The sequence below is a fragment of the Anolis carolinensis genome, unplaced genomic scaffold, assembly GCF_035594765.1.
Source record: "Anolis carolinensis isolate JA03-04 unplaced genomic scaffold, rAnoCar3.1.pri scaffold_8, whole genome shotgun sequence".
NCBI lineage: Eukaryota > Metazoa > Chordata > Lepidosauria > Squamata > Dactyloidae > Anolis > Anolis carolinensis.
The window spans coordinates 26,766,579-26,779,857 of NW_026943819.1; the positions used below are offsets into that span (position 1 = coordinate 26,766,579).

General features: G+C 42.5%; 1 protein-coding gene across 5 annotated transcripts in view; it reads right to left on the bottom strand.

Annotated features, from left to right (window-relative positions):
• Positions 1-13,279, bottom strand: part of grik4 (glutamate ionotropic receptor kainate type subunit 4) — a 611,856-nt gene that overhangs the window by 178,070 nt on the left and 420,507 nt on the right. For all 5 annotated transcript variants that reach the window (XM_062961032.1, XM_003222804.4, XM_062961034.1 and 2 more), the window contains one exon: positions 5,763-5,941. In XM_062961032.1, coding sequence (XP_062817102.1) covers positions 5,763-5,941 — 179 coding nt within the window. The remainder of the gene's footprint in view (positions 1-5,762; positions 5,942-13,279) is intronic.

Sequence of the window (13,279 nt, forward strand, 5' to 3'; positions counted from 1 at the left end):
CAAATCCCCCTTCATCATCAGACTGAACCACAACATTGATTGTGATTTCTGCATGGTAGAATGGGCTTGGGTTTGATGACCTTGTGGTCTCTTCCAACTATGTGTTACTATGATTCTGTAGCGGATCTACACTACCAAATAGAGGTGTGCAACTTGGTAAAAATCGGTGCCATTTTTGGCTCCCCCGCCATTCTGTTTACCAGGAAATTCCTGAAATCGGGAGGGGGGTGGTGGTCCGTTTTTGTGCAGGTAAGATTCGGTCCATTGGTGTCCATGGGGAAACTTTAGAGGCTCATTTCTCTGTCGTCTTTAGGGCTGTCAGGATGAAACTTGCCTCTGATACAGGCCACATACCAGTACTGCCATCTGTTGAGGAGTTACGAAGGTGGAGACATTACTTTTCATTCAACACTCGTACTTCAAACTGTATTATTTGGCAGTGTAAGTCCAGCTTATGAGTCAAAAGCATGATATGCTTCAAACCTTCCCAAGAATCAAAACTCAGATACAAAAGAGGAAGCCTGTCAGCAGATGCTTATGGCATGCCTCTTGTTTAGAATAGCTTCACAGCTCCCAAGACTGATCTTTGGCTCTGAGTTAAACCCTGGCCTAAGGTATTTAGCACTCACTTCCCATTCTGCAAACCCTGGAACATACAAGTATCTCTTTTATGATGATTGTGCTCCATCTTTGCCAAGTTTGCCCTTCCCGAGAAAGTTCTGTAAAAACGCCAGCGCTGAAATTTAGAGAACAGATAAAACACAATGCCAAGTATTGGTGAGTGTGTATGTTTTTCCTCCCCTTACCTACGCATTGCTCTATTTAAATGGGTCACATTAAGCTGTATTCAAAACGAGGCGCTTAAGAAAACATTATTATTTTTTAAAAGGCAGCCTTTTCAATCCTTGACATCTTTATGTCAGTCACGGCGGGAGAATACCCCAGAGAAAGGAAGCCAGCAAGAAGAGGAGGGTGTCCAAAGGAAGCGGCCAGCTCTGTAGCTGTGCAAGATTTCTATGGCAACAGGCTGGAGGGATAGCCCTCTGTACTGAGAGAATTCATTCAAATCCTTTATTAACTCAGCACACACAGAGAGAAAGACCATATCTTGGCATTGCTTTTCCTTATAAAACACAACAGGTTGGATTCAGTTGCATTTTTTTTTATCCAACGTTGAAGGTCAAAAAGAAAAGTTGTATTTTGGTTGGACACACACACCATAGCCGCTTGGCAGACACACAATTAAAATGATACAGTGCTGAGCTGATGAGATGCATTAAGTGGCAACGGATCTCTTTGATCTCTCCGAGAATCGGGCGGACTCTATTAGCAACTTGTTTTTGACCTTAGTCTGCGGACAGAAGGCAAACACATCTCTACCTGCAAGGACTAATCATGGGAACGGCTTTGCATGAATACAAAATCCTGCCACGGCTGAACTGTACGAGCCAGGGCAGCGGGGAGTTTCTAAATATGGATACATCTCCTTCTCCTTTGTAAAAATATTCCCCAAACTGCACTCTTCGTCTCCATGCTCGGCGGAGAATGCAATCATTAATCTACATCACAAGAGAGGTCATAGCAAGGCATTGAGTTTTCTGGGAGAACTTTCCCCTTCAGTATCAAAGAAGAGGCAGTTGCAACACTTCTGTCAGATGGAAAGAAAGGACAATTCCTCCATAATGCAATCACAAGCACCAGCCCCAACAGCTTGGTTAGTTTATCATCACCATCATCATCAAATAGTTTATTGTACGAGGGTTGAATGAAAAGTAATGCCTCCACCTTCGTAACTCCTCAACAGATTGGCAGTATTGGTATGCGTCAGGTACTGGCTTGTTCAGTAGACTCTCCTCTATAGTTCCATTTGGCAGGAAGCCTTAGCATTGGACGATTGTGTTGTTAAAGTGCGAAGTATGGAACCCTGTGCAGATGGGGAAGCCTTAGCATCGAACGGTTGTGTTGTTAAAGTGCGAAGTATGGAACCCTGCACAGACGGGGAAGCCTTAGCATTGGACGGTTGTGTTGTTAAAGTGCGAAGTATGGAACCCTGCACAGACAGTCGGTCAATATGATTTAAGCAACATGCAGTCATTGAATTCTTGATAGCAGAAGGTGTCACCGCAAAGGAGATTCATCCGAGAATGCAAGCTGTTTATGGTAATTGTGTTGATGTGAGTCCTGCGCGTCCTTGGGTGAGTAAGTTTAAAGATGTTGAGGAACCTTTCAGTGGTGTCAACTCATCTGGAGAACATCTTCCTCAGGGAAGACAGAGAGGAACTTTTCAGTGATGGCAACCTATCTGGAGAATACCTTCCTCAGAGAAGACGGAGAGGAACCTTTCAGTGATGGCAACCTATCTGGAGAATACCTTCCTCAGAGAAGACGGAGAGGAACCTTTCAGTGATGGCAACCTATCTGGAGAACACCTTCCTCAGAGAAGACAGAGAGGAACCTTTCAGTGGTGGCAACCTATCTGGAGAATACCTTCCTCAGAGAAGACGGAGAGGAACCTTTCAGTGATGGCAACCTATCTGGAGAACACCTTCCTCAGAGAAGACAGAGAGGAACCTTTCAGTGGTGGCAACCTATCTGGAGAACACCTTCCTCAGAGAAGATGGCAAGGAACCTTTCAGTGATGGCAACCTATCTGGAGAACACCTTCCTCAGAGAAGATGGAGAGGAACCTTTCAGTGGTGGCAACCCATCTGGAGAACACCTTCCTCAGAGAATATGGCAAGGAATCTTTCAGTGATGGCACCCATCTGGAGAACATCTTCCTCAGAGAAGATGGAGAGGAACCTTTCAGTGATGGCAACCTATCTGGAGAATACCTTCCTCAGAGAAGACGGAGAGGAACCTTTCAGTGATGGCAACCTATCTGGAGAACACCTTCCTCAGAGAAGACGGAGAGGAACCTTTCAGTGGTGGCAACCTATCTGGAGAATACCTTCCTCAGAGAAGACAGAGAGGAACCTTTCAGTGGTGGCAACCTATCTGGAGAATACCTTCCTCAGAGAAGACGGAGAGGAACCTTTCAGTGATGGCAACCTATCTGGAGAATACCTTCCTCAGAGAAGACAGAGAGGAACCTTTCAGTGGTGGCAACCTATCTGGAGAATACCTTCCTCAGAGAAGACGGAGAGGAACCTTTCAGTGATGGCAACCTATCTGGAGAATACCTTCCTCAGAGAAGACGGAGAGGAACCTTTCAGTGATGGCAACCTATCTGGAGAACACCTTCCTCAGAGAAGATGGCAAGGAACCTTTCAGTGGTGGCAACCTATCTGGAGAACACCTTCCTCAGAGAAGATGGCAAGGAACCTTTCAGTGATGGCAACCTATCTGGAGAACACCTTCCTCAGAGAAGATGGAGAGGAACCTTTCAGTGGTGGCAACCCATCTGGAGAACACCTTCCTCAGAGAATATGGCAAGGAATCTTTCAGTGATGGCACCCATCTGGAGAACATCTTCCTCAGAGAAGATGGAGAGGAACCTTTCAGTGATGGCAACCCATCTGGAGAACACCTTCCTCAGAGAAGATGGCAAGGAACCTTTCAGTGATGGCAACCTATCTGGAGAACACCTTCCTCAGAGAAGACGGAGAGGAACCTTTCAGTGGTGGCAACCCATCTGGAGAACACCTTCCTCAGAGAATATGGCAAGGAATCTTTCAGTGATGGCACCCATCTGGAGAACATCTTCCTCAGAGAAGATGGAGAGGAACCTTTCAGTGATGGCAACCTATCTGGAGAACACCTTCCTCAGAGAAGACGGAGAGGAACCTTTCAGTAATGGCAACCTATCTGGATAACACCTTCCTCAGAGAAGATGGCAAGGAACCTTTCAGTGGTGGCAACCTATCTGGAGAAAATCTTCCTCAGGGAAGATAGAGAGGAAACTTTCAATGATGGCAACCCATTTGGAGGACACTTTCCTCAGAGAAGACGGAGAAGAACCTTTCAGGGATAGCAACCCATCTGAGAACATCTTCCTCAAACTGTATGGCTTGCTGCCTACATTATAGTCTTTTCAAAGCATTGTGAACCTTTTTTCCCCCAGTTCTCCCGGATATTTTATTATATGTTTTAGTCCTCTTACACCCTTGGAGCCTGAGATTTTACCATAATCAGTTACAGGCAGGAAACTCTGTTTTGGATTCAAGCCCTCGGTACCCTGACATTTCTTCTGCAATGTTTCTGGACTCTGAACACAAACACATTATGCAGTTTAGAGAGCTCGGTCCCTTCAAGCTCAGTGTACACGAACCAACTACCACCAGAAAACAATCATACGCTTGCTAAACTGCGCGTCTGAGCTCACCAGTGTGTGTTGATGAAGCTGCGGATCGAAGCGGCTGTTTATAAATTGTTAATATTGTTTCCTTGTCTAATGGAGTGATTGGGAGCATTGCCAAAATTTTAGAGCCAAAGGGGATGCATTGTTCCAACTCACATAGCAAACCTTAGGGAAAGGAGTAGGAGTGGGAAGGGGAATGATCAACTTTTGAAAAAGGCTGTTAAAACACTAAAGGAAAAAAAAGGGAAAACACAAACATGGGCTACAAACTTAGAACAAGAAAACTCAAGCAACATTTTGGAAGAATCCATTCTAACAAAGAAATAGGTCCCAACAACTGACAGCAGAACTGTGTTGTCGAAGGCTTTCATAGCCGGGATCACAGGGTTGTTGTATGTTTTCCGGGCTGTATGGCCATGTTCTAGAAGTATTCTCTCCTGATGTTTCACCCACATTTATGGCAGGCATCCTCAGAGGTTGAGAGCAGAACTATTTATCTAGATAGAAAGTCATGGAAGTGTGTACAAATTGTCTCTTTTGACCAGCAGTGGGAAACGTGTGCCCTATTAGCATTATCAGATTGAAGTTTCCATCAGTCTTCATACCTGCTCTGTTGGCTAGGGCTGATGGGACTTTCTTTCCTGCTCCTTCCCAGATATTTTGGATACCAAAGCCAATAGGTCTACCAGACATTTGAAAAAAATGTACTGAAGTAGGTAGCCTAGCCATTGACCCAATCTTGTATCAGTTCATAAAAATGGGAAGAAGTTGTGTTTCATTTCACAAGTTTTTAAATTTAGGTTGCCACGCCACTGCCCATATCTAGGGGCCGGGCTGTGTCGCAGCTGGCTAGTAACCAGCTGCTATAAATCACTACTGACCGAGAGGTCATGAGTTCGAAGCCCGGGTTGGGTTAAGCCTCCGACCATTAATAGCCCCGCTTGCTGTTGACCTATGCAGCCCCGAAAGACAGTTGCACCTGTCAATTAGGGAAATTTAGGGACGCTTTATGCGGGAGGCTAATTTACAACACCATAAAACTGCCAGCAAAACACAAGGAAAGGAATGAGGAAGTACAGCCACTACTGGACGGTGAAGCAACAGCTCCCCCTGTGGCCGGAATCGTGAAGCTGGAAAAATGTTAAAAATGCCTCTGAGTCTGTCTAATGTAGGTTGTTTGTCTGTTGGCATTGAATGTTTGCTATATATGTGTTCATTGTAATCCGCCCTGAGTCCCCTTCGGGGTGAGAAGGGCGGAATTTAAATACTGAAAATAAATAAATAAAATAAATCTAGAGGTCATGATGCTTCTAAGTTCATTGCAAATTGCAAGAAGATATGCTTTGTTATTAAATTATTTGCCACTCAGGTTCAATTGTAGCAAAACCAATTGAAACTCTTAACATAGATACTCCATCTCAAACTTGATAGACTCAGGTAATGGAATTCGTCCACCACTTACCTTGTTGAGGATGATGTGGGACATTGAAGCGTTGGCGTGGACGATAATGGTGGCCGTCTTATCATCCCTGATCTCCTTTAACAACGGTGTCGGGTCCCGGCTGTCATCCAACATCCGGACCGAGAGGGTTTCCTTAGAGATAAGGAACTGACGGAGCAATCTCTCCAGGTTTAGAAGGCCTGCATGGAAAGGAAACAACAAAAACTCCTTTAGGTCATGTAGGAATGCAAAAGAAATGTTGGAAATTTGGGAGTGAGGGATGGTTGGTTGGATTAGATAGATCGATCCATCGATAGATAGACAGATAGATTTGAAATAGCTTCCACTAGCGTGCTCACAAAATCTCCCACGTGCCAAGAAATGTAGAAATACCCGGCAGTAAGCATATTTTCCCATCTCCCAAATTGTGCTCACTTACACTGCAAGTCTTTCCATTTCCTCTTGCTCTTCAGTCACATACAGGGAAAGAAATCTGTCACACTGCTAGGTACTCATTACCCTTCTAATGCCCCGACTTCCCGTATTCCTCTAACCTACTCACACACAAAGAAGATTGGGACAAATTTCGTAACTGCTGTGCTTCAGACATTTTATCAGGCTGTTTCTGAAATTTGGGCAGCTCATGTCACTTACCAGCTATATTCTCCTTGTCAGGGATCTCACAGCTGTGGCAATTTTTCCTTTCCCCCAAATAATGAAAAAGCTCTGTTGACTGTTACAATACTACTCAGGGGATCCTTCAGAGACAAGCTTAAGGCAGGAGTAATAGTGACCTTTCCTGCTATCCTTTGGTGCATCCTCAATCTTTTCATGCCTAGGAGACTCCAATAGCCATTCAATGGATGGAGTGGAGATGATCGTCCATCAGCATAGTTGCATTTCTACAATTGGATGGTTAAAGCTTATGGACCTTCCAGGCATCCTCCACGGATGGCTTGCTTCAAGGGTTCAATAAAGATGGAGGTTCTAGATGCTTCCAAGGTGATTAACCAAAAAAGGGACATTCACAGGTTTAATTTGCATTTCTCTTTATATGTCATTCATACAATTCTGGCCATGATAATAATATATGGTAGGCTAGTGTTCTTGTAACAGATCCATTGCATAAGGATATTATATTATATTATATTATATTATATTATATTATATTATAGCCTACCGCAGTTGTTCTCAATCTGTGGATCCCCAGGTGTTTTGGCCTACAATTCCCAGAAATCCCAGCCAATTTACCAGTTGTTAGGATTTCTGGGAGTTGAAGGCCAAAACATCTGGGGACCCACAAGTCGAGAACCACTGTGGTAGGCTATAATATAATATAATATAATATAATACATTATAATATAATGTATTAAAGTGCTGAGCTGCTGAACTTACAGACTGAAAAGTCACAGGTTCAAATCCGGGGAGCGGAGTGAGCGCCCACTGTTAGCTCCAGCTTCTGCCAACCTAGCAGTTCGAAAGCATGCAAATGTGAGTAGATCAATAGGTACCGCTCTGGCAGGAAGGTAACGGTGCTCCATGCAGTCATGCCAGCCACATGACCTTGGAGGTGTCTACGGACAATGCCGGCTCTTTGGTTTAGAAATGGAGATGAGCACCAACCCTCAGAGTCGGACACGACTGGACTTAACGTCAGGGGAAAACCTTTACCTTACCTAATATAATACAATATCCTATATAAGACACATTGCATAATATTATTTTCTTATCTGAAATGAAGAATGCCTTTGGCTTTTGGCTAAATAAAGGCATAGAAGAGCACTGGATGACCTAGAAAATTCCTACTGGAGCGATCTCTCCAAACCAGTGGTTCCCAATCTGTTGTCCATGGACCACCCGTGGTCCGCAAGAACTAAAATATGGTCCACTGCCTCACCGCTACTACTACAGATAATAACACAGCCCAAACAAAAAAAAATTCTTAGTGTCTTCATTTTTAGGCCTCTTCTTAGGGTTATGTGGGTGCCAATTCAGAAAATTGCATTGGATAGACCACATCAGCTCTAGATCATTAAATATGGTTTCCTGTAGGTGAGCAGATGGTGACTACTGGATGGCATATGCTCTGTATCAGAAACTAGGGCTAATGTGGTGTATCCAATGCTATTTTCTGAATCAGCCCCCCAAAGAAACAAACCGAATCTAAAGTTGACCAAAAGCTGATTCGTAACCCCTTTTGGTACTAATGTTGGAGAGTGGTCCCTGGTCAAAGTGGTCCCTGGTCAAAAAAAAGATTGGGAACTACTGCTCTAGACCTTCAGTGCAATCCTATGGTCAACTTTTGGTGGAACTTCCAGTAGAAGTTGACTATAAAGTCACAATGGAGGCCTAGGTCCTCCAGAGTTATACTATGCTACTCCAAGCTTGAGGCATCTAAGCAAAAGAAGCTTGACCAATAAGTTAACCTAATATAAACTAAAATAATATATTGTATAGCACAGAATGCTCTATAATATAATATTATATTAAATCTATATATCTAAAAGAGTGATGGAATCCTGGCGACCCACAAAACAACAAAACTAAACACCCCCCAACCTCGAAAATTGACAGCACAACCCCTCATCCATGCCTCTAGGTTGATACAACAAAAAAGAAAAGAAAAATAAAGTACTAATTAGAGGGAGAGGAATAATTGTTTTTGTCCAATTGCTGCCAGTTAAAAGGCTAAGCTCCGCCCACTTGGTCTCCTAGCAACCCACTCAGCCCAGGGGACAGGCAAAGTTAGGCCTCACTTAGGCCTCTTCCAAACTGCCTATAAAATACAGACACCACCAGACAATGCCACAGCAACGCATGGCCGGGCACAGCTAATACAATGTATAGTAATATAACTCCTGCCAACCTAGCAGTTCGAAAACATGCCAATGTGAGTAGATCAATAGGTACCGTTCTGGCGGGAAGGTAACGGTGCTCCATGCAGTCATGCCGGCCACATGACCTTGGAGGTGTCTACGGACAACGCTGGCTCTTCGGCTTAGAAATAGAGATGAGCACCACACCCCAGAGTCAGACATGACTGGACTATGTCAGGGGAAACCTTTACCTTTACTCATAGTAATATAAAATATATTATATAGAGAGAGCAGAATTCTGTTTCAATCACACATCTGATCTATCCCACTCCCACACTATTTAACAATGCTTACTGTGACAGACACACATTATGTATATCTGGGGGAATATTATCTGATACTGACAATTTGCTCAATAAAAGAAAATAAGAAAATGTCATGTTAGCATCACCTTTACCCTTGACACTCTCAACATCCGTGCAGAAATTGTCATCAATAAGACTGTTCTCTTTGAATGGATTGCTTCTGAAAGCAATACTTTTCGTTGATTAACTGCCTGCCTTTTAACTGATTAAAGTAACAATTACAATAATTTGCCACAGGTGACATTTTAAAGATGTTTAATGAAGGTAATAGTTTCTCTCAAATGAGTAACTCAGACAAACGATTGCGTGTTTGGACATCCTTCTTCCCAAACCTCCCACTCCTTCGCCCTCGCTCCCAACGTGACACTTCCGATAGGGAACCGCCAGAATTGCAACGAGATGGATTCTGATTAAAAATTCACAATTTGGTTCAGTCCCGTAGTAAATAAATTAATCACTAATGGCATTCATTGATAGGTTTAAACCTTCCAGCTGTGAAATACAACCCTGCGGTTTGGGAAGAAGATTTCTTTTCTCATTATACAGAATTCTAGGATGGAAAAGACACATCAAACTTCATCAACAAAATGGATTGACCTATCTACATCAGGACATGGCGTCTTCAAAAGATAACCAAATTGATACTGTTTTTAAGAGAAGAAATTACTCTTTCCTTCCGTTTAGGTCCTGATATCTAAGGGCCTAAACTCCTCCTCCTCCACCTTTATAACCTGCTCAAAATAAAACCAATAGGTAAAGTAAAGATAAAGGTTTCCTCTGACGTTAAGTCCAGCTCGCACTATAGAATCCACAATCAGCACGTAGACACTGCGAACATAAAACTTGAAGCTGAGCCAACAATACAGATATTCAAAACATTGCCGCTTACCAGATGAAGGGTTAACTGAAACTGGAGTAAACCTAGGAACCAGTAGTAAACGGCTTATGTAAACAGCTTACTTCGGCTCACAGCCAGCTACTCTAAAATAACATCTATTTGACCATTTATTGTCAACAAACTGAAGCTACAGCCTATTGACTGCATTTACATCCCGAGGAGTCCTACAGAACTGCTCCAAGACTACAGAGACTTTGATTTTGTTTTGACTCCAAGCCAAGTTTGAGCCAATTGATTTGCACACTGATATATTGAGTGTTACAGCATATTACATGCATTTGGAGAGACTGGATGTACACATACTGTGTCGCTAACAAACTTTAGTTGGAGTCTTGTTGATATATGTCTGATATATGTTTTATATTGAAAACTGCTCTGTGTAGCATTTAAATCTGGATGATTGCAGTCTATAAATCTTTGTAAGTTATGACTGTATGCCACTACAGCTGACAGAATTTGGTTATCAGTTGTATTATTATTTGTATTATTGTTAGCATGATTATGTATATGATGCTCTAATATACATATTGTGTTCTATGGTTTGAACCTTTATCGTGGTTTACATTTTTCAGATATTGTTAAGTCCAGTCGTGTCCGACTCTGGGGGTTGGTGCTCATCTCCATTTCTAAGCCGAAGAGCTGGCATTGTCCGTAGACACCTCCAAAGTCATGTGGCCGGCATGACTGCATGGAATGCCGTTACCTTCCCGCTGGAGTGGTACCTATCGATCTACTCACATTGGCATGTTTTCGAACTACAGTAGAGTCTCACTTATCCAACATTCGCTTATCCAACATTCTGGATTATCCAACGCATTTTTGTAGTCAATGTTTTCAATACATCGTGATACTTTGGTGCTAAATTCGTAAATACAGTAATTACTACATAGCATTACTGCGTATTGAACTACTTTTTCTGTCAAATTTGTTGTATAACATGATGTTTTGGTGCTTAATTTGTAAAATCATAACCTAATTTGATGTTTATTAGGCTTTTCCTTAATGCCTCCTTATTATCCAACATATTCGCTTATCCAACATTCTGCCGTCCCGTTTATGTTGGATAAGTGAGATTCTACTGTACTAGGTTGGCAGAAGCTGGAGCTAACAGCGGGTGCTCACTCCGCTCTCCGGATTTGAACCTGGGACCTTTCAGTCTGCAAGTTCAGCAGCTCAGCGCTTTAACACACTGAGCCACCGGAGGCTCCTAATAAAACCAATACAATACAATAAACCAATTCACTATCTCTTGCTTCTTCCAGAAGCCAAGAGTATGAATTCTCCAGAACCCAATGGGCAAGTCTACATATATCAATAACCTTGTTTACATCCTTGAGTTGCACTGATACAAAGGCACGACTCCTTTTTAGCTCCAGACCTGCCCAAAAGATAGTTCAGTGCCTAATAATAATAATAATAATAATAATAATAATAATAATAATAATAATAATAATAATAATAATAATACGAAAAACAACAGGAAAAACTCAGCCGCTATCAGGACCTTAAGATTGAACTTCAAAGACTCTGGCAGAAACCAGTGCAGGTGGTCCCGGTGGTGATGGGCACATTGGGTGCTGTGCCAAAAGATTTCAGCCGGCATTTGGAAACAGTAGACATTGAAAAAATTACGATCTGCCAGCTGCAAAAGGCCACCCTGCTGGGATCTGCGCGCATCATCCGAAAATACATCACACAGTCCTAGACACTTGGGAAGTGTTCGACTTGTGATTTTGTGATATGAAATCCAGCATATCTATCTTGTTTACTGTGTCATAAAATAATAATAATAATAATAATAATAATAATAATAATAATAATAATAATAACTTTATTTATATACCGCCCTATCTCCCGGATAGGACTCAGGGCGGTTTCCAATCATAAAAACAACACAAACATTACATAACAACATAATAACACATTATTAAGCAAAGTAAAAATACAATTATAGAAATAAAGAACACTTACATGACCTGATTAAGGGGACGGGAACCATAAACCCAATATATTAAAATGTATCATTTTATATACTGGCACGGAACTGTTACAGCAACATCTGAGTGATGGCAAATGATGAACCCAAATGGTGAACAGCAAGAAATTAATAGGATTGTGATGGTGCAATGGGTTAAACCGCTGAACTGTTGAATCTGCTGACCTCAAGGCTGGCAGTTCGAGGCTGCAGGTTGGGGTGAGCTCCTGCTGTTAGCCCTAGCTCCTGCCAACCTAGCAGTTTGAAAACATGTAAATGTGAGTAGATCAATAGGCATCGTTTCGGTGGGAAGGTAATAAAAGCGCCCATGCAGCCATGCCGGCAACACAACCAGCTCCTCGGCTTGGAAATGGAATAAGAGCACCTTCCCATGGCCAGAGTTGAGAACTGTGTCCAGAAATCTGGAGATGAAAGCCTTTACCTTTATTCTGTGTATTTGTATGTCAATGTTATTCCAATGTATTAAAGACATTGAATGTTTAACTATCTGTGTATTTTGAAATCAGCTCTGAGTCCCCTCAGGGAGTTAGAGCAGAATATAAATAAAGTTGTTGTTGTTGGACTCCGCTATATACTATAAGCTAGTCATTATTTATTTATTTTTATTATTTATATTCTCACCCCGAAGGGGTCTCAGGGCGGATCACATTATATACATATAGGGCAAACATTCAATGCCCATATACACATAGAACCGAGACAGAGACAGACACAGAGGCAATTTAACCTTCTCCTGAGGGGATGTTCGATTCTGGCCACAGGGGGGAGCAGCTGCTTCATCATCCACTGTGACCGCGCTTCCTCATTCCAACGTCGTAAATTAGTTAAATTTGCCTCCCCACTTTATAAGTGGTACCTTATTTCCTACTTGATAGATGCAACTGTCTTTCGGGTTGCTAGGTCAGCAATAAGCAGGGGCTATTTTTTATTTTTTTAACTGACCCCACCACGGGCTGGCCTCGAAGTCATGACCTCATGGTCAGAGTGATTTATTGCAGCAGGCTGCTCACCAGCCTGCGCCACAGCCCGGTGCAGTATCATGTCTCTGTAAAATGTTATGCAACTGGTGGTTGTTTAAAATACTCTTTCAGATATACTCCTTGAACCTCATTTCTGGCTGTACAGTCACCTACAAAGGACTAGAGAACTAATGTTTAGCTGCACAATAATATTTCATCCAAGGTGAAGAACTGCCTCTCGCTCAAGAACCCGGAGTGAGTCACGAAAGGTAACCAAGTGATGCATTAAAGCCATGAAAACCTGAGATGAGATGTCTATATCAAGTAGAAGTTATTTCTTCTTCTTCTTGGAGTGCCAGTTTGCTTATACGTGCCTCTTTAGGATATACTAGCTGTGCCCAGCCACGCGTTGCTGTGGAGAAGTATGGTGGTATGGGAAATAAAGTATTGAGGAATTGGTGGTAGTTAAGGTAAAGGGTAAAGGTGTGGAGTCCAGATAATCCA